The sequence below is a fragment of the Heterodontus francisci genome, chromosome 26 (genome assembly GCF_036365525.1).
Source record: "Heterodontus francisci isolate sHetFra1 chromosome 26, sHetFra1.hap1, whole genome shotgun sequence".
In the NCBI taxonomy this organism is placed as follows: Eukaryota; Metazoa; Chordata; class Chondrichthyes; order Heterodontiformes; family Heterodontidae; genus Heterodontus; species Heterodontus francisci.
Window position 1 is genome coordinate 28,611,532 of NC_090396.1, and position 27,929 is coordinate 28,639,460.

The 27,929-nt window shown below is 41.2% G+C and overlaps 1 protein-coding gene across 1 annotated transcript in view; it reads right to left on the reverse strand.

Moving 5' to 3' along the window:
- map2k4a (mitogen-activated protein kinase kinase 4a) overlaps positions 1-27,929 on the reverse strand; it is a 206,060-nt gene that overhangs the window by 32,659 nt on the left and 145,472 nt on the right. The window contains exon 8 of the mRNA XM_068057961.1: positions 23,003-23,130. Within this exon, the coding sequence (XP_067914062.1) occupies positions 23,003-23,130 (128 nt within the window). The remainder of the gene's footprint in view (positions 1-23,002; positions 23,131-27,929) is intronic.

Genomic DNA, 27,929 nt, shown 5'->3' on the forward strand with positions numbered 1-27,929 from the left:
CGCTTTAATAGGTGCAAAATTGTAAACTACTGTTTACAAGAAGAAAATATTGGCCAAAGTGTCTCTCAACAATTTCAACAGCACTGTTACTACAGTAGCACTTGAAATGATGCTTAATGCTTTCAAATTTTGAGCAGAAACTCCAATTTGAAGTTATTTCATTAAAAAAGTGCTTCATGCTCAATGGCAACCACAGTCCATTTAAGAAGGGACACATGGAACATGCCTCAAGCACTTCCAAGCTGGCAAATTTCCTAGAACCTTAAATGCATTCAAAAATGTAGAAAACAGTGCAATCTGATTCTGACCTAGATTTGCACAGAACATTATTCAAAGAATTGCCATGCTACTTCACACATTTATGTTCTTCAGATTTTTCATTAAGATGTTCTTATCCCTTTATTAGTCAAAAGGAAGGTGGTCAGATTTAAAGTCAGTGACGATTGTTCCTACTAAAAATCCAAGCTGCAATTGGTTCCAAGAGATATCCTGTAAAATTAAACCATGCAGTGATTAACTAAATAAAATTAGAGTAGATCTTTATTAATGTTATTAAATTCAGCACACTTGCATTTTGCTGCTTTCTTCCTAGTCTAATCATCTTGGACATGTATGAAACAAAAAATTCACATCACTGTATCTGGTCCTGGATAAGCAGTAAAACTCCGTGGAATTGGTCGATTTTAAGGAGGAATACATTATTTTCAAATTATATTTTTATTTAAATTTTTTTGTAGCCATTTGCTTGTGAAAACACGAGATTAGAAAAATAGGAAATACGCAGTAATTATTTCCACATTTGACCTGCAAAGTATTCCTCTATGCAGTTGCCATCACGTTTACTGTGGTTGGAGAAGTATTTGGAGGAGTTCAATGCTACCAAGTCATCTAAAAACAAAATTTTATTGTGACAATCTCGTATCCAGTTAACATCTACAAAATTGTGTTTAACCATTTTAACACTTTCCCTTATTATACCTCTTCTAATAGTAAAGATAACAGAATATTTTACTGAGGCTGCCACATTGTGCAGGTTTAGGCATGAGCACCAACACTTGCACCCCAGCGAGCTATACAATCTCAAAAAGAATTGTATCCCGGATAAAAGCCAACATGCCCCTAATTCTTGAAGAGTGGAAACAGGTAGTTTACCCTTCAAACAAATCTAGGCGTGGTCACCATACCCAGTTAATTTTTAAGAATGGTTAGATGCCTTCACTTTCTTCAGTGAACTTAAATACAGGTTATACTTTGATTGTTACTATCGACAGCCCAGTGTGACTTGAGCAAACCTCAAAGAAAAATGGACTCATCACTGCAACGTGTAAACACAGAGCCATGCAAAGCATACCATTAATGGAGTTTAGCTTGAAGAACTTGGGTATTGGGCCTGATACTCGGCGATGGATATTTTCCAATCCTAGTATGGATTATAAATCATGGAACTAACTAGGCAAGATTATGGTGAAAAGGGGTTGAAAATGGTGAAATTTAACTTATGTAACAAGTTTAACTCAAAATCTGACCAAGTGTTTTGGCAAGTACTTTCTTTTTAACAGAGGCAACCAATGATAAAAGAAAAATGGAAAAGTGATCAGAAAGTGGTTCACTTGGTATGAAATTAATAAGGTATTTAGGAACATAAAAACAGCAGTAGGCCAATTAGCCTTGTGAGCCAATTAGACGTTGGCTTATCTGTACCTCAACTCCCTTCACCTGCCTTTATTCCACATCCCTCAATATCCTTACCTAACAAAAACCCATCTATCTCAGTTATGATCTTTTCAAGTGACCTAAGCCTCAACAGCTTTTTGGGGAAGTGTGTTTCAGGTTCCAACAATCCTTAGTGCAAAGAATTGCTTCCTGTCATCACCCCTGATAAGCCAAACTAATTTGAGAATTATGCCTCCTTGTTTTGGACTCTGGTATCCAATTTACGACCATAACATTGTTAAGCTTTCTCAAAGATAGCTGATACCAAACTTCCTGATGTATTGTCTTCCTCAAAATGTGGTCTTTGAAGGATCATCTTTTTTCAGGGAGTGGTGAATATGATAGTTTATTTTAATATAAATGTTGATATCACAAAGCTAGTCCCTCACTTGCAGGTTATTTAACTTTAAATGTGATTACTTGGAAGGGCAAAAGACAACTGCACTCCACTAATGATTGTGAAGATTGCCTGAGAGGAAACATCTACATTGGTAAACATAGCAAGCATTTTGTGGAAACCCAACAGATCTCTTTAGTCAGCTGCTATTGGGAAAAGCCAGAATGAATAGTAGTTCTATTCTTGGATATCAATTCTGGCCACTAGGTTGGAAATGAATAGCAGCCTGACCTGCTGAGTATTTCCAGCACCTTAGGTTTATTTCAGAATCCACAGTATTTTGCCTTTGTCGAGATGAATAGCAGGAACCTGGTTTTACTCAAAGGCAGCACCCAAAGAGATGCTGCTGGGCAAGTCATCAGAGACCCTGCTCTCTGGTCAAGAGACCTAACCATGCATGTGTCTCCAATCAGCTTAAGAATCTTTTGGGGTGGGGGAAAAGAAATTAGGTACCTCGATAGCATTTCTCCCCACTATGGCCAGGGAGATGATTAGCTTTATAAGTTCAAATAAAACTGTTCCCCTCTCTGCTTCAATTACTTTTTTTGCAGTCCTTCAAATCGCATCTCAATACTTCACCAATGAAGCTCTACAGTCAGATGCCAGAAAATTTTCTTGCTGTACAATAGTTCATTTCCTTGCTTTCCAACATTCAGCATCTCATGCTGTTGTAAAGCCGTTAGTCTGCCTACCTACTGAAGCCCATTATAATTAAAAGTTGCAAAAGCAGACAAATCTGAAATCTAACATGACCAATCTCAGATATTGTTCTTGATCAATAATCTTTCAACAAAATGGTTGATCTGACTCCTACCAATTTCAGATTGCATTTTCATGGCAGCTATCACAGTGCAGCTTTTCTCTTTTCTTTAGCAGCTGCTTTTATATTTACAAAGCTTTGTGCCCAATCCCATGAGTCCACCTATGTCTGAATCCATTTCCTTTTGATTGTTAGAAAATATTGTGCTAGGCTGAGAAAATTCCATTTGAATTGAAAACAGTTCTAAAAGTTGCCTTTTCTAAAGCATATGGCATAACTTCGCATATTATTGCAGAAGAAAATTTAGGGAACATAAATTTACCTTACATAACAAAAAGTGATTTAAGTCTTTTTGAAAGCACAGCAGGTAACTCATAGTTCTCAATTTTTACTTCATACCTTAGTCTACAGGGGATTTTAAATATTTTATACCCATCAATCATCTTCCATGTGCTTACTTGTCCAGATGCTGTACAACAGCAGGGGCTGTTAAAGAATTTACTTATCAGCAGTTCAGTTTCCTGTTTTGGACATAATTCATGCATTAGAGTTTGATCTGGTCGCATCGATCACGCAGAGATGTCAATCCTTTGAATCTGCGCTTTCAATTGGGTGGACAGATAGCTTTTAAAGTCAATTTCTGGTCAATTAAACTTAAAAGAAGTTGCTCCCTCTTCCAAAATAGAAAGTAGGCAGAATTATTTTCAGATGCAATTTTATTCAATTACTTAGCATGCCTATATTACCTATAAAACTGTAAACTAAGCTTTCTTGATCCCCAAAGTCTTTTTCCTCCCCTCCTGAAGGGTATCGTTCTGCAGGCAACACTCTCTCTCCAGCACCTTACTTAAAATGGTCATTGTCCACCTTGGCAGTGAGTGCTAGCAGGCTCAAGTGGGTACAAGGGAGGACACAATAGCCAAAGGCGATGCTGTCCTCAACTGATGTCTATTGACTTTCAGTAGGAATTGCTGAATCGTATTCAGGCGTGGAAAACATGTGCAATTTCCCTTCAACAATCCAGAGTTATTAAGACTGGTTGATTTTAGACTTGCCTAAGCTAAAGTCTACCAACTGCCCAGAGGTGCTTTGCATCAAGCACACCAGACCTAGTGGGCTTTTGCTTGAAGTAAAAATTTGACACAGTTTGAACACTGTTGATAAAATGTGGTAGTACTTCAAATAAAATGCATCCTTCTAACCAAACATACTTTCTTCCCCCTTCAACCAACTGCACTTCAGTTAACATATGAGCATAAGGAACTGGAAGATGCTGAGCAGGAAATGAGAAAAGTTAAAGAATGGCCAAACAGGAAAATTTTAAGGAAGCTTTTGAAGATGGGGGAAAAAGCAAGACTGATTTAGGAAGGGAATTTCAAAGTGCAGCAGAGCAGTGGCTGATGGTACTCCTGTCAATGGTGGAATAAGGTGGAGGCAATCTGTGAACAGAATCAGAACTCTGGCACTGGTGAGTAGAGTTGGAGACAATTGTACAGGAAAGGTAGAGTTGAGGGCCTGGTGGGGATGGCGGGGGTGGAATTTGAAAACAAGCATGAAAATTTTAGTCAATTCATTAAGGAAAGGGGCAACGAGAGGTTGGCAAGGACACAAATATAGCAGTATGGTACTTGACAATGAATGAAAGTTACAGAACATTGGATAAGTTGAAATTTATGTAAAGTGAAATTTGGAGGCTGGCAAAGAATGTTTTGGACCCAACTGAGTTTTAAGGTGGCCATGGCATGAAGGGTTTTAGTGCTGGTTGATTTAGCTGGAAGGGTGATATTGCAGAGGTGGAATAGTGGTTTTGGTGATGTGCTTGATGTGGGGTTTGAAACTAAGATCTAACTTGAGCAGAATGCCGTGCACGATTCAGCCCATGGATCAAAGTTGTCAAAGGTTTTGTTAAATGTAAACTGTGGCTTATTCTAACATGATTCTAGGCAGGCAACTGGACAACATTGTGATATTCCCATCCAAATGGAAGTCCACCTTCTATTGCTTTTTATGTTGCCGAGCAATTCTGGAGACAACTCTTAGACCTTGATATTTGCAATATTATTCAAAAATATATTTTAGATATGTATAATAAAACAAGTTTTTTTTTTATTCATTCATGGGAAGTGGATGGTGCTGGCTAGGCCAGCATTTACTGTCCATCCCAATTGCCCTTGATAGGGTGGAGGTAAGCTGCCTTCTTGAACCGCTGCAGTCCTTGGGGTGTAGGTACACCAACAGTGCTGACAGGAAGGGAGTTCCGTGATTTTGACCCAACAACAGTGAAGGAATGGCAATATAGTTCCAAGTCAGGATGGTATGTGGCCTGGAGGGGAACTTGCAGGTGGTGATGCTCCCATGCATCTGCTGCCCCTGTCCTTCGAGGTGGTAAAGGTTGCGGGTTTGGAAGGTGCTGTTGGAGGAAACTTGGTGATTTGCTGCAGTGCATCTTGTAGATGGTACACACTGCTGCCACTGTGTGTCGGTGGTGCAGGGAGTGAATGAGAATTCCCAACCTCTGACTTGCTCTTGTAGCCACAGTATTTATATGGCTGGTCCAGTTCAGTTTCTGGTCAATGGTAACCCCCCCAGGATGTTGATAGTGGGGGATTCAGTGATGGTAATGCCATTGAACATCAAGGGGAAATGGTTAGATTCTCTTGTTTGAGATGGCAATTGCCTGGCGCTTGTGTGGCGTGTATGTTACTTGCCACTTATCAGCCCAAGTCTGGATGTTGTCCAGGTCTTGCTGCATGCAGGACATGGGCTGCTTCAGTATCTAAGGAGTCACGAATGGTGCTGAACACTGCACAATCAGCAAACATCCCCATTTCTGACCTGAGCTTATGATGGAGGGAACGTCATTGATGAAGCAGCTGAAGATGGTTGGGCCTAGGACACTACCCTGAGGAACTCCTGCTGTGATGTCCTGGGACTGAGATGATTGACCTCCAACAACCACAACCATCTTCCTTTGTGCTAGGTATGACTCTATCCAGTGGAGAGTTTTCCCCCTGATTCCCATTGACTCCAATTTTGCTAGGGCTCCTTTAATGCCATACTTGGTCAAATACTGCCTTGATGTCAAGGACAGTCACTCTCACCTCATCTCTAGAGTTCAGCTCTTTTGTCCACGTGTGGACGAAGGCTGTAATGAGGTCAGGAGCTGAGTGGCCCTGGCAGAACCCAAACTGAGTGTCGGTGAGCAGGTTATTATAAGTGCCGTTTGACTGCACTGGTCACGCTGCTGATGATCGAGAGTAAACTGATAGGGTGGTAATTGGCCGGGATGGATTTGTCTTGCTTTTTGTGCACAGGACAAACCTGGGCAATTTTTCACATTGCCGGGTAGATGCCAGTGTTGTAGCTGTACTGGAAGAGCTTGGCTAGGGACGCGGCTAGTTCTGGGGCACAAGACTTCAGTACTATTGCTGGAATGTTGTCGGGGATTATATTCTTTGCAGAATCCGGTGTCTTCAGCCGTTTCTTGATATCACGTGGAGTCAATCGGATTGGCTGAAGACTGGCATCAGTGATGCTGGGGACCTTGGGAGGAGGCCAAGATGGAGCATCCACTTGGTACTTCTGGCTGAAGATGGATGCAAATGCTTCAGCCTTGTTAGTTATGTCAACCAATTAAGCATGATAGTGTTTCTATCCATTTTCTAATCAGGCTCACTTGGAGATATTTCAGTTTTCATTGTGTCTTACATTATCAGTATAAGTCAAGATAACAATCTGATCCACATCTGAACCAATTACAGCTGTTTGCAAAATAAGACACCAAATAAATAAATACATTTAAATGGAGAATACTTGACTCGAGCAATGGGTCCGTTTATTATCAGATAAGTGACGTGCGTATGCCTGCCTCATGAATGTGATGAACATTGTCACCGCAGGTCTCATTGATCAGTCTTTCAAACAACTTTATTTACTGTTTTGATGAGGAGGGAGGCAATTTTCAAACAGGTTTGGGGCACTGTTGTAAATGACATGTCTGGTGTGAGGAGTGTACAATGGCTATTGCTTGTAGATGTATTTCACGGGAAAATGCAGTAACTGTCGTGTTAAGGGGTAGTATAAGCTATAACAGCTTTGGGTTCAATTGCTTTCCTCCCTGGAGGAAAAGTAAAGCCCCTGGTGCATTTTTGCTTTGTGGTTTGAAATTTTATTTTATTTCATGAAGTGCAAAAAAAGAACGCTTAGGTTACTGAAAGTTAAAAGAACAGACACTTGCATTTATATAGTACCTTTCACAACCTCAGGAAGTGCTTTATAGCCAATCAAGTACATTTGAAGTGAAATCAGTGTTGAAATGCAACAAGTCTGATGGCAAATTTGCGACAGCAATCTCCCACAAACAGCAATGTGATATGACCAGACAATCTGTTTTTTGGGATGTTGATTGAGGGATAAAATTGACCAGTACACCAGGGATAACTCAACTGCTCTTCTTCGAAGTAGCGCCACCGGATCTTTTACGTCCACCCGAGGATGCAGACAGGGCCGCGGTTTAACATCTGATCCAAATGACAGCACTTTCTCAGCACTGCACTAGAGTGACAGCCTTCATTTTTGTGCTCAAGTCTCTGGAGTGGGATTTGAACCCACAAACTACTAACTCAGGCGAGAGTGCTACCAACTGAGCCATGATCTCATTGAATGGTGGCACAAGCTCAAGGGGCTATAGTGATAACTGATATTGCCCATCTGAACTGGATCCTAGTCTCTGGAATGTCTCCATACAGACCCATATACTGAAAACATAGGTTGGTAAACTAGGAGACAATATCTTGTGTGTATATATTTTGTGCCATGTGTTTTGCTCTCCCGTCCTCTGCATGCTCACCGGTCACTGAAGTAAAAATATGCTGTTGTTTTGAAGTATTTTTAATTAACTCTGATTGACTAACAACTTGGACGTCTGGTCTTTTTTATTTAGAAATTAAGAATTAAGCTGACCATCAAAAACATGTAACATTGTAAAACAGTTACATAGTTACAAAATGCACATAACTAAGTTGGTAGTTTAGTGTTTATACAGGAAATTGTACCCATGAACTTTGGTATGAAGTGTATATTTCATGCCACAGTGCACGGTCATAAATTTTCCACGCTTGGAGTTTAACCATTGTGTGTTAATGTAGCTGTTTAATAATGTAGAAAAACTTTGTTTAAAATTAATTCAGAAAATTAACTATGAGCTCGGTTCCCACGTGAAAAAAAAGTCACTTCTGGTACAACTGAAGGAGAACGCTGCTGAGGTGTATTTCGAGAGGAAAAAAGAGGGGTGTGGTGGGAACTGATCAGTTGAAATGATTTTTTAGGCATTCAAAAAGTGCCAAATAAAACAAAAGCTTCTGAATGGGAGGAGGGGAAAGGAAGCCCTAGTGCACTATCCATCAACCACGGAAACATGCATTTAGGTGGGAATGAGGTTGTTGATAGATTTCAAGGAATCAGAGTTGTGGCAAGTGCTTTCCTTTATAAATGTGCCAATAGTGATATATAAATGCAATTTGTTGCTATACAGCAATGAAGGAGAAAATTTTATTTTTCATCCCCCTGCATTTATTATAGAACAAAAATTCTATCTGTAAAGAGTTCATGGAAAACATTTTTAGGAGTTACTAAAAGTCTAATGACAGTCATGATAATACGACAGCAGAGAGCGAGTGGTCCAAAAAAAAACTACATAAACCTATCCTCAGAATCACAATATGTTGAATAATCAGGTTTTAAAACACAATGCTTATTTTTGACACATTTCTTCAATAAAACAGCAACTATTGCTGCTTCGTATGATAGCGTTTAAGTGCCTGCCAGTTGGTTGAAATTTTAAAAGGTTTACTTACCTTTAAGCAACTCATTGCCTGCCTTTTAATGTCAGCCAATTGCATGCTGATAGTTTAGTTAATACAAGAAAAAACAATGATGAAAAAAAGAGGTTCATTATCCAAATGCCCCAGTATAGTATCTGACTAATGCCAAAAGCTTACATCTATTACCTTGGCTGGAAGATCTCAAGACATCTATTACCTTTTTGTATGAAGTTGTATTTTAAATTTACTTTGCATGAGTTTATATTTCTGATCTCAGATTCTAGCAGTTTGTCATGTCTTAAAGCAATATTCTGAATTTCTCAAGTCATTTAATATTTCATACATTCGTAAATATTTAGATACCACTGTCAAACAATTTCTGAATCACATTTTCAGAGGTTCAGGTGAACACAATATCTAGTGGTAGTCAATACTACACAGTTTTCCACATCAACTGAAGGCAGCATGGCTACAGTCCATTATAGTCCACACTGCTGACATCACTAGATTACATAGCAATTCCTAAAATGCCTATACTGTGAGAAAAATCTACTTTATCAAAGGGATGCCAATGATGTCACCTCAATACTCGAGTAGTTCAAGATGAAAAAAATACCTCAGCTCACTCATTCAGAAGTTGAATAGAGCCAATGATGTCATCTCAGTTTAGGGCTTTCACTGCCTAAACTTAGAACATTACATCAGTTGGTGCTGGGCCCACACTAAAGTACTTGGTTCCAAAGCTTAGGTCATGTCTGCACTTAGTAAATTCAAAGCCGATTTGGCTTCATCTGAAGATACAGTTCTTCCAGCATAGGTGAAAAAAACTAGCAATGTATTGTATTTATTGCACATCGCAAAGTCATCTAGAATTAATCTACAAAATTACTTGTTTTACTTTATAACCCAGGAATAGAGATCTATTTAAAATATTTCATATTTTATATTAATTAAACAAGAAAAATCTAAAGTTCACCAAAGCACTAAATAAATTTCAGCAACTTCACATGTAAATGTGTTTTTTTCCATGCTGGTAGAGACTTCTAAAACAAAGCCTTATCCAGGATAGAAACTGTTATTGTATCAAACAGGAAGTAGCATATTATGATTCGAGCCACATGCCTTTTTCCTGAGCTCACTTGGACTGGGAAAAACCAAATTGCAAAATCAATGTGAAATGATGTATTCATTAGGCACAAATACAAACACAAGAATGACCACCAGTTGAGAGGCTACCAAATTTAGATAGGAAACTAAAGGACAACAGCCGCTAATCCAAGCCGCAGTCTGCATACTTTAAAAATACTATTTACAGTACAGAATATGCCTTCACCATGAGCTCAGTGACAAGTGGGATTTTACAGTATATAACAGCACATGAACTGTTTCAATATGGGCACATTTGTAAATTTTGTACAATTCAGAATATTTGGCATTCCTGTTTTGTCACCAACATGCTCATTGAATGCAACAGTATTGCACTTAACTTGTTAGTCACAAAATTTTCTGATGAATGCTCAGATGCATAGTCAAGGAAAGTAAACAAAGGGTTAAAGGCCACTGGGAATACAGCAAAAGCTATTGAGTGTACTGTAAAAAAAAAAGTGTTAATTACTACTCCAGTTACTAGTACTGAAAAGGGATTTCAACTTCTATATAAAAGAAAACACCAAAATAACAATGTAGAGATTTTCTATCATTCAAAATGGCAGTACCAGCAGTAAACACTAAAATCGCAATGAGCATTTAGCAATTTCTAAGTCTGTACACTGAATTTCAGGAAGAGAGTTGTTCCCCACTTAGAATATATATCAGCAGCAGGAATCAGTCAATTGTTTATCCTCCCTTGTAGAGCAACGAGGCCAACTGCAACATTGCTACCAGAGGCAAGGTTGGCAACTCAGTAAATAGCAGAGAATGAACTCAAGCTTGCAGTGTCTTCTCAATGCATTAAAGCACTGAAATTCCCATCCTTTTCTTTCTCTCCTCTTCCCCATTTCCATATATAGCCCCATTTTCCTCATGTATATATTCTGCTTAAATGCCAGCTGCTGAAAAGCTTTGGAAAGTTTTAACCAACTCTTATGGCTCTCGGGAAATAAGGCAATCTGAAAATGGTTAACAGGACACACGAAAATTTGTTTAGAATTCTAAAGGAACTGTTCGATTATAACTTCAAGTTTTCAGTGATTTGGCAATTTAAAAAACAATTGTAAGTTATGCTTAAGCACAAGGAATGGAATACTACCCATTTTAGACACCCAGTATCAACACCAAGCACTCCTTAAGCCTATTTAAAGCATGTGCATGGAGAAAAGCTTCCTCTACTTTACCGCAATTTACTCTCAAAATTTGGATACAACACCAAATGTGAAATTACCATTTTCTATACCAGACATCTTTATGGGCTGCAAGTAAAATTTGTCAATTCAGTACCACCTTCGGAAGTGTTCAGAGATTATCCCCCCACTCTTGTTAATTCTCAAGTTAACAAAAGCCCAACTGCACTTAACATGATACTTGCAATATATTTATTTTTGGAGGGTGCTGTCATTCATTTAAACAATACACAAGTTAAACATTGTTGAAATAGATTAAGTGAAGATCCAAGTGAAGTACTTCAATCGGCTGAAATGGCGGGAAACCGAACTTGAACTGCATACAAATTTAAGAGTGAAAAATGTTGATTTCCACAACCATTTTCTAACAGTGGACTAGAAAGATTTCCACTATTTTCATGGGGTGAGAGGACAGAACAAGGTGCAAGAGCCAAAAGACCATAGTTAATAGGAGCACCAATGTCACCAAAAGACAGAGGCGCAAGGGGAGAGCCAACTGTGTAACAGCCCCGACAAACAAATTTCTCTGCAGCACCTGTGGAAGAGCCTGTCACTCTAGAATTGGCCTTTATAGCCACTCCAGGCGCTGCTTCACAAACCACTGACCACCTCCAGGCGCTTATCCATTGTCTCTCGAGATAAGGAGGCCAAAGAAGAAGAATGTCACCAAAACGTAAATTGCATATTACATTTATGATGGTTTTGTGCAAGGCTATTACAGAAATGACTAGAAACTTCAGTTTTTTTCCCCATATTCCATCACAGAGAATCAGTTGAAATGACTTCTGCTGCTGCATTAGGGTCAAAGTTTGGGGGCACATTGCCAACATAAGATAGCGGTGACTTGTTAATTAAATGTTTACAGCCCCATGAGTCCACCATGATCAGAGTTGCATTTACGATCAGCTTGTTTTTACAACAGGTTCACCAAAATTTCTGAGGCAACAGCCAGAGACCTTGTGATTTATTATTGCCAAGGAGACACTAGCTACGCAAAAAGTAAACAACTGGCAACACAAACTTGATACCATATGTGAGGTTAACGGGAAAGTACTCGCTAGCTGGCAACTTCAGTATTAACAAAGCAATGCATTTCTACACAGGGTCATTTTCTATCCAGGCCACACTCTGTACAACAATCGAGTCCCTTCTATTTCCCTCCTGGTGAATTACCTTGAAGAATCGAGTCCCTTAGTTGGCTCCTAAGCAATGATGGAACGAGGAATGGCAGTTTTATTTGACAATTAACCCATAATATTTGCTTTGAGGATAATTAAAAGTAATCCTCACATAACTCCAGTTTACAATCTTATTTCTATTTTCGTTCTTTTTGTTTGGCACATACCAGTTATTCATTTTACTGTTCACATTTTGCATCCCTTGCTTTCGAGGCATTTTTACACTGTACCCACAGTAACGACGTCACAAAGTTCCTGCTTCCACCAGTACAATATAGCAAAGCATGTTAAATCTGGGCCTCTGACTGCACCTGTGAAACATTTTGTGCACCATGTGAAGGTGAGGTAAGCTGAAAGGATGATTCTCTTCCTATTGGCATTCCAATGGAGGTCTGCAGCATACAAGTACAGTAAAACTTGTAAAAGGCTAGGGCTACTGAGAGGTTTCAGGTGTCTCCTTGATCAGTGCTTTCCCAAATCCGCTGTTATAATTCTCAGATTTATCCTCTGATGTGGAGTTATGGCTGCCACCTCAAACAGCAGTATTTCACATGCCCAAAGGAGCTACAAGTCAACCTGCACCTAATGTTCAATGCATTAAAAAATTTATTCATCTGAAACCATCTGAAAATAATCCCACATTGTCAAATGAGCCATTCAAAAATTAGAAGTGATATGCGATTTGCTCAACTTTAACCACAGTTAAATTAATTCACTTGGCTAATGTACTTAGTCATAGAGATACAGCACTGAAACAGGCCCTTCGGCCCACCAAGTCTGTGCCGACCAACAACCACCACTTGATACCATTTGGAAGTTTCTTTACTCAATATATGGAATTCTATTATGCAAGCTATGTAAAGATAGGATGAATTGAATAGCTTTAGGAATATATAAGAATAAGGATGTTGCAAAGAAACATTCACTCCAATCTTCGTGGAAAAATGGCTGCAGCACACCAAAGAAGTCAATTTGCAACAGAAATTCTTGCAATTTACATCAGACTTTTCATTTGGCGCTGCAACAAATGGTATCAGCTCTCAACAATCCCAGATGACCACCTGCCTTGCAAAATATAAATTTTGCAAGGGTCAAGTTATATGGAATATCACAGGATTTGATAAACCATTGTGCCAATAGCAAAGCCCCTAGCACTTTTGGACACAAAATACATACATCAATAGTAGTGACACAAGGATTTCAGTGAAGCTTAATAGTGGCACTTGTAATTTTTGTACTATGCCAACTTGAACAATGAAAAATGCTAGCAATGTAACTATACATTGTGCCCCAACAGCAACATAACCAAATCTTTAGTTCCCACTGAAAAAAGGCAACAAAAGAAAAATCACAGAATGTTGTCATTTTGTTCAAAACATTACATTCATTTAAGAGCCCTGGAGGGAAAAAGAAAATCCCGTTTCATTAAAGCAAAACGGGATCCAATAAACAATTATTTCGGTAACTGTGATTGCAGGTGACTCATCAATAGTGGTAGCAACTAACTGGAGGAGGTGGATCCACAAATATCCCCATCTTCAGTGATGGGAGAGCCCAGCACATGTCTGCAAAAGATAAGGCTGAAGCATTTGCAACAACCTTCGGCCAGAAGTGCTGAGTTGATGATCCATCTCAGCCTCCTCCTGAAGTCCCCAGCACCACAGATGCCAGTCTTCAGCCAATTCAATTCAGTCCACGTGATAATCAAAAAATGACTGAAAGCACTGGATACTGCAAAGCATATGTGCCCTGTCTGCATTCCGGCAATAGTACTGAAGACCTGTGCTCCAGAACCAGCCACACCCTTTGCCAAGCTGTTCCAGTACAGCTACAACACTGGCATCTACCCGACAATGTGGAAAATTGCCCAGGTACATCGTGGCCACGAAATGCAGAACAAATCCAATCTGGCCAATTACCGCCCCATCAGTCCACTCTCGATAATCAGTAAAGTGATGGAAGGTGCCATCGACAGTGCTATCAAGCGGCACTTGCTTAGCAATAATCTGCTGTGATGCTCAGTTTGGGTTCCGCCAGGGCCGCTCAGCTCTTGACCACATTACAGCCTTGGTTCAAACAGGGACAAAAGAGCTGAATTTAAGGTGTGAGGTGAGTGAGACAACCCTGGACATCAAGGCAGCATTTGACTGAGTATGGCATCAAGGAGCCCTAGCAAAACTGAAGTCAATGGGAATCGGGGGGGAAAGCTCTCCGCTGGTTGGAGTCATACCTAGCACAAGGGAAAATGGTTGTAGTTGTTGAAGGTCAATCATCTCAGCTCCAGGACCTCACTGCAGGAGATCCTCGGGGTAGTGTCCTAGGCCTAACCATCTTCAGCTGCTTCATCAATGACCTTCCTTCAATCATTAGGGCAGAAGTGGGGACGTTCGCTGCTGATTGCACAATGTTCAGCACCATTCACGACTCCTCAGATACTGAAGCAGTCGGTATAGAAATGCAGCACTCCTGTACAACATCCAGGCTTGTGTTGATAAGTGGCAAGTAACAATAGTGCCACACAAGTGCCAGGCAATGACTATCTCTAACAACAGAGAAACTAACCATCTACCCTTAACATTCAATGGCATTACGATCACTGAACCCCCCACTCACACTCTGGAGGTTACCATCGACCAGAAATGGAACTGGAGCAGCCATACAAATACAGTGGCAAGTAACTCACCTCCTGACTCCCCAAAGCCTGTCCACGATCTACAAGGCACAAGTCAGGAGTGTGTTGGAATACTCTCCACTTGCCTGGATGGGTGCAGCTCCAACAACACTCAAGAAGCTTGACATCATCCAGCACAAAACAGCCCGCTCGACACCATCCACCACCTTCTACAGGTACGCCCTCCACCACCAACACACAGTGGCAGCAGCGTGTACCATCTACAAGATGCACTGCAACAACGCACCAAGGCTCCTTAGACAGCACCTTCCAAACCCATGACCTCTACCACCTAGGAGGACAAGGACAGCAGATGCATGGCAACACCACCACCTACAAGTTCCCCTCCAAGCCACACACCAACCTGAATTGGAACAATATCACTGTTCCTTCACTGTCGCTGGGTCAAAATCCTGGAACTCCCTTCCCAACAACACTGTGGGTGTACCTCCCCCACACGGACTGCAGCAGTTCACGGCTCACCACCACCTTCTCAAGGGCAATTAGGGATGGGCAATAAATGCTGTCCTAACCAGCGACGCCCACATCCCATAAAAGAATTAAAAAAAGCAGTGCCGAAACAATGCGATGAAGAATTACTGGTGCAACACTATGACGCACTGGTTTATTGCAGTTCCTCAAAGAGCTAATTTTAGTGGCAAAATGATTAATTACCAATGCAGTGTCAAAATAGACACTGCAAAATTGAACAGTTTTATTCACTGTTGAGCTAGATTTTAAATTGGCTTCTGTAGGAGCCTCATTTACCAGGTTGAACGATGAAGCAAGCTTGAGATAACAGAAAGACTACTTTTTCTCAGTGTGTAGGCAGATCAATAGGTCTTGACTAAAAGGGAATGGTGCATATACAATAAGCTTCTTTATTGAAATGTACATATTGCAGGGCTGAATGAAGGTCAACTGGCTTCCCACTTGTATTAGACATCCAATATTTCATCAATAATGACCTGGTAAGTCCCAAATTTAGTTCCTAAACTGTGCTAAGTTAGCTCAGACTGGGAACTACAGCTAGGACTGCAGATGTGTTACAATGGCTTTATTCCAGGGGGAAAAAACTGGCTCAGATCCTGCTTGTGCTGCCTATTTAACAGATCTCTAATGGGAAAAATGGTGTCATTGTTAAGTGACAGTTGGTCTCAGTTGTGATGCCCCATATGCCAAATAGATTGCTGACATTGCCCACAGACACACACACACGCGCGAAACATGGTCAACATAAGCCTGCCAACGCCAGTGAAATCATTCCCCAAAATGAGTCAGTGCCTGTAAAGAAAGGAGGATGGAAAAAAAATGCAGCCAGCAGTCCCTGTGATGTTACATGAGAACACATACTATTGCAATCAGATGCAAGCATACCCATGGGGCTGTGAGAGAGGATGCAGAGGAAGGCACAAAGGATAAGCTAGATCTCAACCACAAGAACAGGCTTAGAGGTATTCATTTTGGAGAAACATAGGCTCATTCGATTGAAGTTTATAAAATCAAAGATAGAAAATACACTCAAAATAGAAAAAAATTGGACAAGGGGGTATGCCTTTAAAATACATAGGTAACAAATTAGGTTAGATGCAAGGATGTTTTTCTCCTCTCCCTTCCCCCAGTTGTACTCACAGCTTGGCAAAGTCAGCTCAGCATTGTTGACGGCAAAGGGCAAATTCCTTCTGCACTGACAGGAAGCATGGATGTTTACACTTCCCTCCCCTTCTAGCATTGAGGAGCTAACCCCCCACTCGAGTACAGATCCAAGGGGTTTGTGTGCCCTCAGTTACCCTAGCCAAGGCACCAATTGCCATGCGTAAGCCTAAGAAGTGAAAGTTGCTGTGCTATTCATACAACACAATGTTATTGTCAAAAACATTTGCAATTTTAAACTATGTATTTGGTATTTTAAGGTTGGGTCCAGACAATTCCCAGATGCCTTCCTAACAGTATTAGTCACAATGTTGCCGATGTTGTTAAATATTTCAGGGGGAACTATTTGAAAATGAACATGGGAGTTCTCCTGGGGTCCTGGTCAAAAGTTGTCTCTCAACTAACATCACAAAGACAGATTATTGGGGCAGCTATTTCATTGATGCTTGTGGGAACTTGATGAATGCAAACTGGTGACCAAATTTCCCTACATTACAACAGTGACTACTGCACTGTCTGTGATGCACTCTGGACTGTCTTGAGTTCAAGAAAAGTGCTATATAAATTCAGGTTTTCTTTGTTAGCTTAATGCTGTTCAATTCTATTTGGTCTGCTTTAACTGACTTTGCTGTGGTCATGTCACAGGCTATCAGCATTGGTAGAAATTCAGGACCTGGGTCCACTAAAAATGGGTTCAAAACTCCCTTCGTGCCTTTCAGGCCATCAGTTTCCCCCACTATTATCCTGTCAGTCAACCTCCTTCCCAAATGCATCTTCCTATTTAGGACTTCTGGCACCCCTTCCGTTGTAATCCCAGTCCTACCTTGCAGAAACCAGTGTACTTGCTAACTTAAGCGTCTTCAAGAAACTAATTTCTACGAATAAGCAAAAATCACATAAAATCATCAAAAGGTCAAATTGAGTTATGTTTTTATACATTTTGTTTTACCTCTGAGCCCCAAAAATTGTTTTATGTCTCAGTAAACAAAGATTTTTAAGCAAAATTAGGAATGCAATAATTCAAATTTCTCTTCAATCTACGCTTAAATCACTTCTAACAAATACACTTCAACTCCAGCACTGAGAAAAAGAAACATCCTTAATGAATATTTTCTTTTGTTTCTATCAAAAGGATGGGCAATAAATGCTGGCCTTGCCAGCGATGCTCACATCCCATGAATGATTGAAAAAACCACAGGTGGTGTTGCACCAAAGTAAAAATTGAGCAGTTCATGATGGAAAAAGGGGTCCATTTCAGATGTGACATTTGCCTGACATAATATTGACTGTTTGGAAAAAGTGACAAAACTCACAAATGCTCGCAGCATAAGAGACACCCTTCTAATGCAACTTAGAGAAACCTACTGATGCATTCAAGAAAACAATGCAAACTGTACATGCTCAGAAGACATGGAAATGGTGGTAAACCCTTCAACTGCTCCAGGAAAAACTATCTAATTGAACTTTAGGCTTTTGAGACAGAGGCCTTGAAGCAAAAAATTGAAGGTTCAAACACAAAAAATACAATTTAATGGGTAAATTCAATCATGCTAGTGCGAAGCATGCTATTAAAAACGTTTAAAAATTTGTACTTTTTCATGTAAAATAAACACAATATAAAAAGTTTTCTAATTGGACATTTGCTTTTTTTTTTAAACTCTAAAGCAGAAAAGTGTGAAAGAAAAAACATTATGGCAAGTAAGTGTGACAATAATGGGTTGTATATGTTATACACTAGGAAAGACACATTGTACAGCGAGCTCACCACTGGTATCAGACCCACCGGCCGTCCATGTCTCCGTTATAAAGACGTCTGCAAACGCGACATGAAATCGTGTGACATTGATCACAAGTCGTGGGAGTCAGTTGCCAGCATTCGCCAGAGCTGGCGGGCAGCCATAAAGACAGGGCTAAATTGTGGCGAGTCGAAGAGACTTAGTAGTTGGCAGGAAAAAAGACAGAGGCGCAAGGGGAGAGCCAACTGTGCAACAGCCCCAACAAACAAATTTCTCTGCAGCACCTGTGGAAGAGCCTGTCACTCCAGAATTGGCCTTTATAGCCACTCCAGGTGCTGCTTCACAAACCACTGACCACCTCCAGGCGCGTATCCATTGTCTCTCGAGATAAGGAGGCCCAAAAGAAAGAAAGAAGAATATATAGCATCAATATTAAAAGAAAGGATTCGTATACTGCCGTTTAAACCCTCAGGATGTCCCATAGTGCTTCACAGTCAATAAGATACTTCTGAGTGTAGTCACAGTTGTAATTAGCAAACGGGGCAGCCAATTTACACACAGCAAGCTCCCACAGCAGCAATGTGATAATGACCAGATAATCTATTTTTTTGAGAGGATTGAGGAATAAATATTGGCCAGGACACCAGGAAGAACTCCCCTGCTTTTGTTCAAAATAGCATCACGGGATCTTTTACATTTACCTGAGGGGGCAGACAAGGCCTTGGTTTAATAATTCATCTGAAAGTGGATGTCCCTTGGCATTGCTCATGATGAACCAGAGGATACACTGTTTTATGCTATGTAATATTCAATGCTATCAGGACACAGCTTCCGTTGGTTCAATATTTTGGGGCCAAATAGCAAAAGTAGAGAAAGGAGTATTGGTTTCCAGGCCTGATCTTAGCAGCTATACGACTGGTGGCACTGTGCATAGTTGCATTCTTTATATTGAGTGGAAGGCAGGGAGGTTGCTGCATTAAGAATGCAACAGCTCAGCCTGCCTTCAAGAATAAGTTTGGAGCACTCAATCAGAAGTAAAGTGAACAGAAAACCTCATGTCATGATTGAAAGTATGACAGGAAGTACAATACTTTCAAAACATTACCAATGGATTTCAGAGTGAGATTTTTTTATGAGATATTGCACAATATGAGAGAGCCACTGCTTTCTATAGATATTGAATGAGTCATTGTTTTTTATTAAGAGTATTAGGTATAGTAACAAAGCTGTTATCAAGTAACCATGAAGCTGTTGGATTGTTATAAAAACTGACCTTTAAGGAAGGAAATCTGTTGTCCTGACCCAGTCTGGCTTATGTGACTCCAGTCCCACATCAATGTGACTGACTCTTACACGACCCTCTGAGGTTACAAAGTAGTACCAAACCACTACAAAGGAGTACCAAACCACTACAAAGGAGTCCCACCACGATGGACAATGAATGTCAGCCTCGCAAGCAATGCCAACATCCCACGAATAAATAACTAAAACTGTGTCTGTGGTTTCAATGCAACAAATTTGTGTATATTGGCATAATGTTTTCAATGAGAGCATGGATATTATGGTGTACTTCAGAAAACTGAGATTGTTTTATTGTGCATATTGGGAGTAAAGTATCAGTTTAAAAATAAAGAAATGTATGTAAAAGAGTAAACAAGAGCAATTACATAAAAATTAAACTATTTGATTCAAAAAACATTATATAAAAACTTCCATTATAAAATTAGAAGCTTATACTCGTTAAAATAATTTGACATATATACCAAAGTCTGTGTAGACTAACCTTTCAATATAATGAACATGCAACTTAATTCGCATGGAGTATTTTGAAGATAAAAATATTTACAGAATTGTATACGCATAATGGCAATTTGCTTCCTGGGGAAAGTTGCATTTATGTTGGGGAGTTGTGGTGTGACATGAGGCAGCAAGTTGGGACATAATAGCTCAGTGGAAAATGTGTTTTCAGAAAGGGAATGGATTTGTGTTGAAATTGGTTACCAGTCTCGTCAAGTTAGATGTTCAACAAACTTAATCGGAAGGTTGGAGTTTGGGCTGAGTATAGCAAAGACTATAAAATATTAGGAAGTAGGGAAAAAAACAGGGCTGAAGAAAGGATGCTGGTGGCGAGTAGGTGGCAAAACTGTTGTGTGGGGTATGGAGCAGTAAAGACGACCTCAAAGTAGAGGAAGGGAGGAGGAAAGTTCAAGGGTGAAGACAGTTTGGGAGTGAGTACAAAAGTGCTTCAAGTGGGAAGCAAAAAATTCGGCAGGTGATAGACCTGTGAGGGAAGATGGGAGCTGGAGGCAAAACAGGGGCCCAGAATGTTGTTTGTGGGGGGGAGCGGAGACAGGGCTTCCTTTTGTGAAAATCTCACTTTACACTCCCAAAATACATCAGAAGCTGCATTAAGTTTCTTGCTCAACACGCTGCTGAGTTCTTCTACTGCCACCTTCACCTCAATGCCCACTTCTTTGGCCAGGAGTCTTCGACCTGCACAACAGGCCCTTTCTCATGTCTCATTTCACCTGGACCTCTCCTTCTGGCCTCTTACCCTTTTGACCTTTTCATTGGTAACTGTCGGCATGCTACAGGCTCTCTCAATTTCCCTACTTCCTCACTCATTCTAACCTTCTTCCCTCTGAACTTGCAGCGCTCTGTTCCCTTCGGTCCAATCTCAATACTTGTTAAACCTGCTGACTAGGGTGGTGCTGCTGTTTAGCGAACAAACTTCTACCTTGTGCAGGCTGAAAGCTAACTCTCAGACACTTCCTCCAACACTACCACTGAACATCAAGCCACTGCTTCCCAGACAGTCACTGACCTCAACTCCTTTGAAGATCAGCCCCACCACAGCTTCCAAACTCAGATGCCCAATTCTGCACAGCCCACTTCTACCTCCTTCCCAAGACCCACTAACAGAACTGCCCTGGTAGACCCTAATTTCAACCAGTTCCTGCCCCACGGAACTTATTTCTTCCCATCTCAACTCTCTTTTCTCCCCTTATCCAGTCTCTTCCAGCCTACATCTGCAATGCCACTTTAGCAGTTTCTAATTCTCTGGTCCTAATTGTCCCTTTCACAATGGATGCCCAGGGCTTCTACACTTCCATACACCATCATCCTCCTCCACCTGGCAGGGGAGGGGGGGGGGGAGGAGGAGGGAGGGAGGAGGGAGGGAGGGGTGGTGGAGGGAGGGGTGGCAGGGGAGGGAGGGAGAAAGAGCGAGAGAGTGATCAAGATCACTCCTGACAGATGGACAACTATCCAGAATTCTGCACATAGATACAAGTGTGCAGGCAAACATTGACTACCTGTGCAAGCAAAAAAATTGCCAGATATTTCATGAAATCAGTCTTCAACATGATGAAAAACTAAGTCAATAAATTAATCTTCTCATTTAAAAGCTTCTTCACAAAAATGGACATAGCTTAGTATTAACCAAAACAACAAGCAAACTCTTTAATGCCTTTATCTTTCCGAAATTTTCTCATTGGCCCCTAATGTAAGACAGAAAATGTGGACAACCCTGCTCTTGATGCATCTTTTGTTTACTTGTCCTAACACCCTCTTTGCCTTACACCATTATCCCTTTTGTCATTGAATCCTGTCTTCCACCCTCTCACAACCTTCCTTTTTGTTCTTTCCTCCCTCCTCCCTCGCCCTGCAACTGTTACATTTCTAACTTCTTCCAGTTCTGGTGAAAGGGCATCAACTTGAAAGGTTAACTGTTTCTCTCTCCTTCGATGCTGCCTGACCTGAAAATTTCCAGCAATTTCTGTTTTTTAAAAGCTACTGATGTTTTTAAAAGCACTTAACATTTTCAAAAAAGTGCTCAAGAAACCTAAAGCTGGTTTCAAGTCACAGCAGGAATCTGGATTTTGACAGCATGGAAGGGAGGAAGGATACACAGTTAGCAAACTACCACTGAGCTTCAAAAATTGAGTTGGGAGAACTTGCACAGAGTGCCACTGTGCTACCTAACTTGTGACACAGAAGCTGAAGATATCAAGCAAAGGTAAGCAAAATGTACAAAAAAGTGTGACGATGAGAGGAAATGGCAGTTGCAGAATGTGAGCACGAGACTTAATATGGGAGGAAAAGACTCTTTAAACAAACCTCTAACTATATCACAACAGTTTGACAATCATAAAAAATTATTCTTAAGTTATCAACTCACTTTCAAAATCTACAAATAATAACTGCATCCAGACAAATGGTAGTGGAGTGAAACTTGCTGGTAAGAACATTTGTTCTCAGTGGCAGTTTACTTTTAAGCCATGCAACAAATGGTTTTGCTAGAACAAATCTGTAACATACTTATTTTCAATCCACAAAAACACAGTTCTTACTGTTGACACCTAATGTACAGTTTCAACAAACACTCCACAAACAAATGCACATTATGAATCATCTGCATTGATGATTAAATAGGTATTTTGATGTGCAAGATAACAGCATTTTCTACAAAATTGTTAATGGGCATTACACAGTCTATGAATACAAATTCACTCAAACTTTGGAGTAAGGTTTAAAAGCTTTGAATTAAAAGACATCACCTGGTGTGACTCTTCAAAGATCAATTCCACATCCCTTAATTACAACAATTTGATTTTGGGAACACAGACTACATGTTTCCAAAAACAAAACATATGCATGTCTCAAATTTCCAATTAAAAGGGTCAGCAGATTGGTGGTTAACAAATAAAAAAACAAATACTATTTTGCCTTACTGCCATGTATGGTCGGCATCCTGCATCCCTTGTTTTGGCAATAGAGTCTACTAGTTGTCCACTAATACCAAAATCGCAGAGTTTAATATTGCCATTCCTGTCCATAAGAATATTGGAAGGCTTGATATCTGCAACAAAATCAACACATCATAAGTATCATGCAATAACAATGCTGTCTTTTACAAACAACTTTGTTTAAAAAAAAAAGTAGGGATTAAAATCCCTCTCTACAAAGAAGACAAATATCCACTGGTGAGGGCAATAAACACTAAAATATACCAATGCTGAGCCAATTACGAAATGAATGATCAAATTTGAGCTTTTCCAAAGACTCGGTGGGGAATTTTATAACCTCATGCAGTGCAGTCATACAAATTGGCCATTTTCAATCCATGAACTGTGCTAAGTTCTGATTTCATCTGATGCATTCATATCTAATTTTTGTTCTGTTAACTTGGTCAATATATTTATTTAAATCATGAATGATTGCACATCAGCGAACTAGCTAGCAGGCACCAATGGGTCAACAAGGCAGAGGAGATCTACTATGGATAAATTTTAGCACAACACCCTTAAAACTTTCAACTCTTTTTAGTGTACTCATCATTTTGGAAGCTTTTATTTTTAAGAAAAAACTTTTTGTTGGAGCTGTAGAAGCATCTTCAACTATTCCAACTTTCTCCAGATTGGAATGACAGATGTTAACAGGGAATCTCACATTGCCTGTCACTGTTCCACAATCAGTATATGAGCCAGAATGCACAGCTGCAATCTACTCAGTCCACCCACACTGAAGATGGCAGATTTGATCCCATACGATGAGTCCTACTCAGCTGGAAATCAACTTCCAAAAAATTATTTCTATTTTAATAGGCTGATTGCTGGTGACATGGCCAAATTGTAATAATTTTGCCAAACATGTTTTTTTAAATCGTTCATGGGATGTGGGTGTCACTGGCTAAGCCAGCACTTAATGCCCAACTGTAATTGCCCTTGAGGTGGTGGTGGTGAGCTGCCTTCTTGAACCACTGCAGTCCTTGGGGTGTTGGTACACCAACAGTGCTGATAGGAAGGGAGTTCCAGGATTTTGACCCAGTGACAGTGAAGGAACAGCGATATAGTTCCAAATCAGGATGGTGTTTGACTTGGAGAGTAACTTGCAGGTGGTGGTGCTTCCAGGCATCTGCTGCTCTTGTCCTTCAAGGTTGTAGAGATCTCGGGTTTGGAAGGTGCTGTTGAAGCAGCCTTGGTGAGTTGCTGCAGTGCGTCTTGTAGATGGTACACAATGCTGCCACTATGCGTCAGTGGTGGAGGGAGTGAATGCTGAAGGTGGTCAATGGGATGCCAATCAAGCGGGCTGCTTTGTTTTAGATGGTGTCGAGCTTCTTGAGTGTTGTTGGAGCTGCATCCATCCAGGCAAGTGGAGAGTATTCCATCACACTCCTGACTTGTGCCTTGTAGATGGTGGAAATGCATTGGGGAAACAGGTGGTGAGTTACCCGCTGTAGAATTCCCAGCCTCTGACCTGCTCTTGCAGCCGCAGTATTTATGTGGCTGGTCCAGTTCAGTTTCTGGTCAATGGTAAACCCCCAAGGGTATTGATAGTGGGAGATTCAGCGATGGTAACGCCACTGATCATGAAGGGGAGATGGTTAGATTCTCCCTTGTTTGAAACAGTCATTGCCTGGCACTTGTGTGGCGCAAATGTTACTTGCCACTTATCAGGCCAAGCCTGGATGTTGTGCTGGATATGCTGCATCTGGACATGAGCTGCTTCAGTATTTAAAGGAGTCATGAATGGTGAACATTGTGCAAACATCCCCACTTTTGACCTTATGATGGAGGAAAGGTCATTGATGAAGCAGCTGAAGATGGTTGGGCCTAGGAAACTACATCGAGGAACTCCTACAGTGATGACCTGGGACTAAGATGATTTACCGTCAACAACCACAACCATCTTCCTTTGCGTTAGGTACGACGTTTTGCCCCGATTCCCATTGACTTCAGTTTTGCTAAGACTCCTTTGACGCCATACTCTGTCAAATGCTGCCTTGCCATCAAGGGCCGTCACTCTCACCTCACCTCAAGTTCAGCTCTTTTGTCCATGTTTGGACAAAGACTGTAATAAGGTCAGGAGCTGAGTGGCCCCGGCAGAACCCAAACTGAGCGTCAGTGAGCAGGTTATTGCTGAGCAAGTGCTGCTTGATAGCACTGTTGATGACTCCTTCCATCACTTTGCTGATGGCTGAGAGTAGACTGATAGGGCGGTAATTGGCCGGGTTGGATTTGTGCTGCATTTTGCATACAGGACATATCTGGGCAATTTTCCACATTGCCGAGTAGATGCCAGTGTTGTAGCTGTACTGCAACAGCTTGGCTAGGGGCGCAGATAGTTCTGGAGCACAGGTCTTCAGTACTATTGTTGGAATGTTGTCAGAGCCCACAGCCTTTGCAGTATCCAATGCCTTAAGCCATTCCTTGATTATCATGTGGAGTGAAATTGGATTGGCTGAAGACTGGCATCTGTGTTGCTGGGGACCTCAGGAGGAGGCAGAGATGGATCATCCACTCGGCACTTCTGGCTGAAGATGGACAGAAATGCTTCAGCCTCATCTTCTGCACTGATGTGCTAGGCTCACTCATCGTTGAGGATGGGGATATTTGTGGATCCATCACCTCCTGTTAGTTATTTAATTGTCCACTACCATTCATGACTGGATGTGTCAGGATTGCAGAGTTCAGGTCTGACCCGATGGTTGGATCGTTTAGCCCTGTCTATTGCATGCTGCATCCAATAATAATTCTGTCCAATATTATCAGAATGGTGTTTCCACTATTTGACTTCTAAAACAAAACTTTTTAAAAAATCAATTCAAAGTTACAAGTATTCAAATTAAGCGGAATTCTTAATAGTTTCATTAATTAATATGTAGAGACGGCATATTTTGATGGTTGCTGACATTGGTTCGCATCCTTCCAACTACGAAAGATGATGGACACGCAGCAAACAATCCATTTAGGTGGGGTGTCTTTGCTGATGGCTGTGAAGGCCAATCAAATAGAGGCAGGCTCTGTCACAAGTGCCGCATGTGAAGCTGCCAAGAGACACTGTTGTTGTTTTCAGCTTTGGTGCGTGTAGCCAAGCTGCTGTGTCGATTGGTTGTCGTGGTAGTGCATGCCAGTCCACAGGACGTGTGGCCATTTCCCTCTTTCACCAGCTAGTGACTCCCAGGTGTGACAGTCAACATTTAGGGCCTTCATGTCATGCCTGCAAGCATCGCTGATGCAGAGCTTTGGGCGCCCCACTGGTGGTCTGGTCACGGCTACCCCATCATAAAGAAGGGCCTTGGGTTTGTGGCTGTCTTCCATCCTGCGGACATGTCCAGTCCACCGAAGCCACCTCGGTTTGATTAGCGCCGACACACTTGGGAGATCTGTGTTTGAGAGGATTACCGCATTTGTGATCTTGCCCTGCCAGGTTATACCCATAATGTGCCACAGACAGTGAAGATGTAAATTATTGAGCAGCTTCTCCTGGTAGCTGTAGGTCACCTATGTTTCACAGCCATACAGTAAGGTGCTGAGAACACAGGCCTTGTAACCATCACCTTGGTTCGAAGGGACAGTTTGGTGTTATCCCAAGCACGTTTTACAAGTCAGCCAAACGTGGCAGCTGCTTTCCCTTTGCGGGTACCAAGTTCTGCATCAAGGGACAAATTGTCTGTCACTGTGAACCCAAGGTAGCAGAATTTACTAACCACTTCCAGTGGGATGTTGTTTAGTGTGATTAGGGGCAGAAATGCAACACCTTGCCCCATGACCACGGTTTTCTTGAAGTTTATAGTCAAGGAGAACAAGTTACAGCCATGGGAGACGCAGTCCATGAGTCTTTGTAGCTGAGTTTTCGTGTAAGCGATGAGTGCATCATCAGTGTACAGGAGTTCTCGAAACAGAATGCGATGTGTTTTTGTTTTCGCTTTCAGCCTTGATAAATTCTAGAGCATACCATCTGACCTAGTGTGCAAGTAGACTACTTCAATATCTCCAGGGAAGGTGAAGGTCAGAAGCACAGAATAAGATACCAGAGTGAGGGCTAGGACACAACCATGTTTCATTCCATTCTTCACTCAAACTGTCAGAAGTGGAGCCATCAAACTTTATAGTGCCATGCATGTCGTCATGGAAGGAGAGGCTGAGACTGAGGAATGTCAGTGGACAGCCACTTTTTCCCAAAATCTTGTCGAGCCCTTCTATGCTGACGGTGTTGAATGTCTTAGAGAGATCTACGAAAGTAAGGTAAAGGGGGAGACTCTGTTCCCTATAATTCTCTTGTAGCTCGCAAATGGAGAAGATCATGTCCACAGCAGATCTGCCGGCACGGAAACTGCACTGTGCTTCTGGATACACCTGGACTGCATGTAAATGGAGTCTTTTAAGCACGACCCTAGAAATGGCCTTCCCCGTGACGATGTCCCTGTAGTTGTTGCCCTTTCCTCTGACGCTTTTGTTTTTGTATAGTGAGATGATTTTGACGTCACGCATCTCGTGGAACAGAGCCTACTTTTCAACAGAGGAGGAGGGAGTCATGAATGTGTGGCAATAGATGGGACTTTAAGTGCTTGAGCAGCTCGGCTGGGATTCTGTCCTTGTCGGGTGCCCTTCTGTTCACTGGGCAGTCAATGGCCTTCTCGGGATTCAGTGATGAGGGCTCTTCATTTAACTCATCCATGACAGGAAGCTGTGGGGGAGTGTCAAGCGCAGAGAGAGATGTTCAACTCACAACAGTACAGCTCCCAGTAGTGCCCAGCCCAGTGGGACAAGTGTTTACTTCTGTCGTTGAGTACTTCATCTGCCGACTTCAGGGGAGCAACTAAGGCAATGGCAGGGACCTCTTGATCCCTTTGTACAAAGCTCACAACTTTCCTGT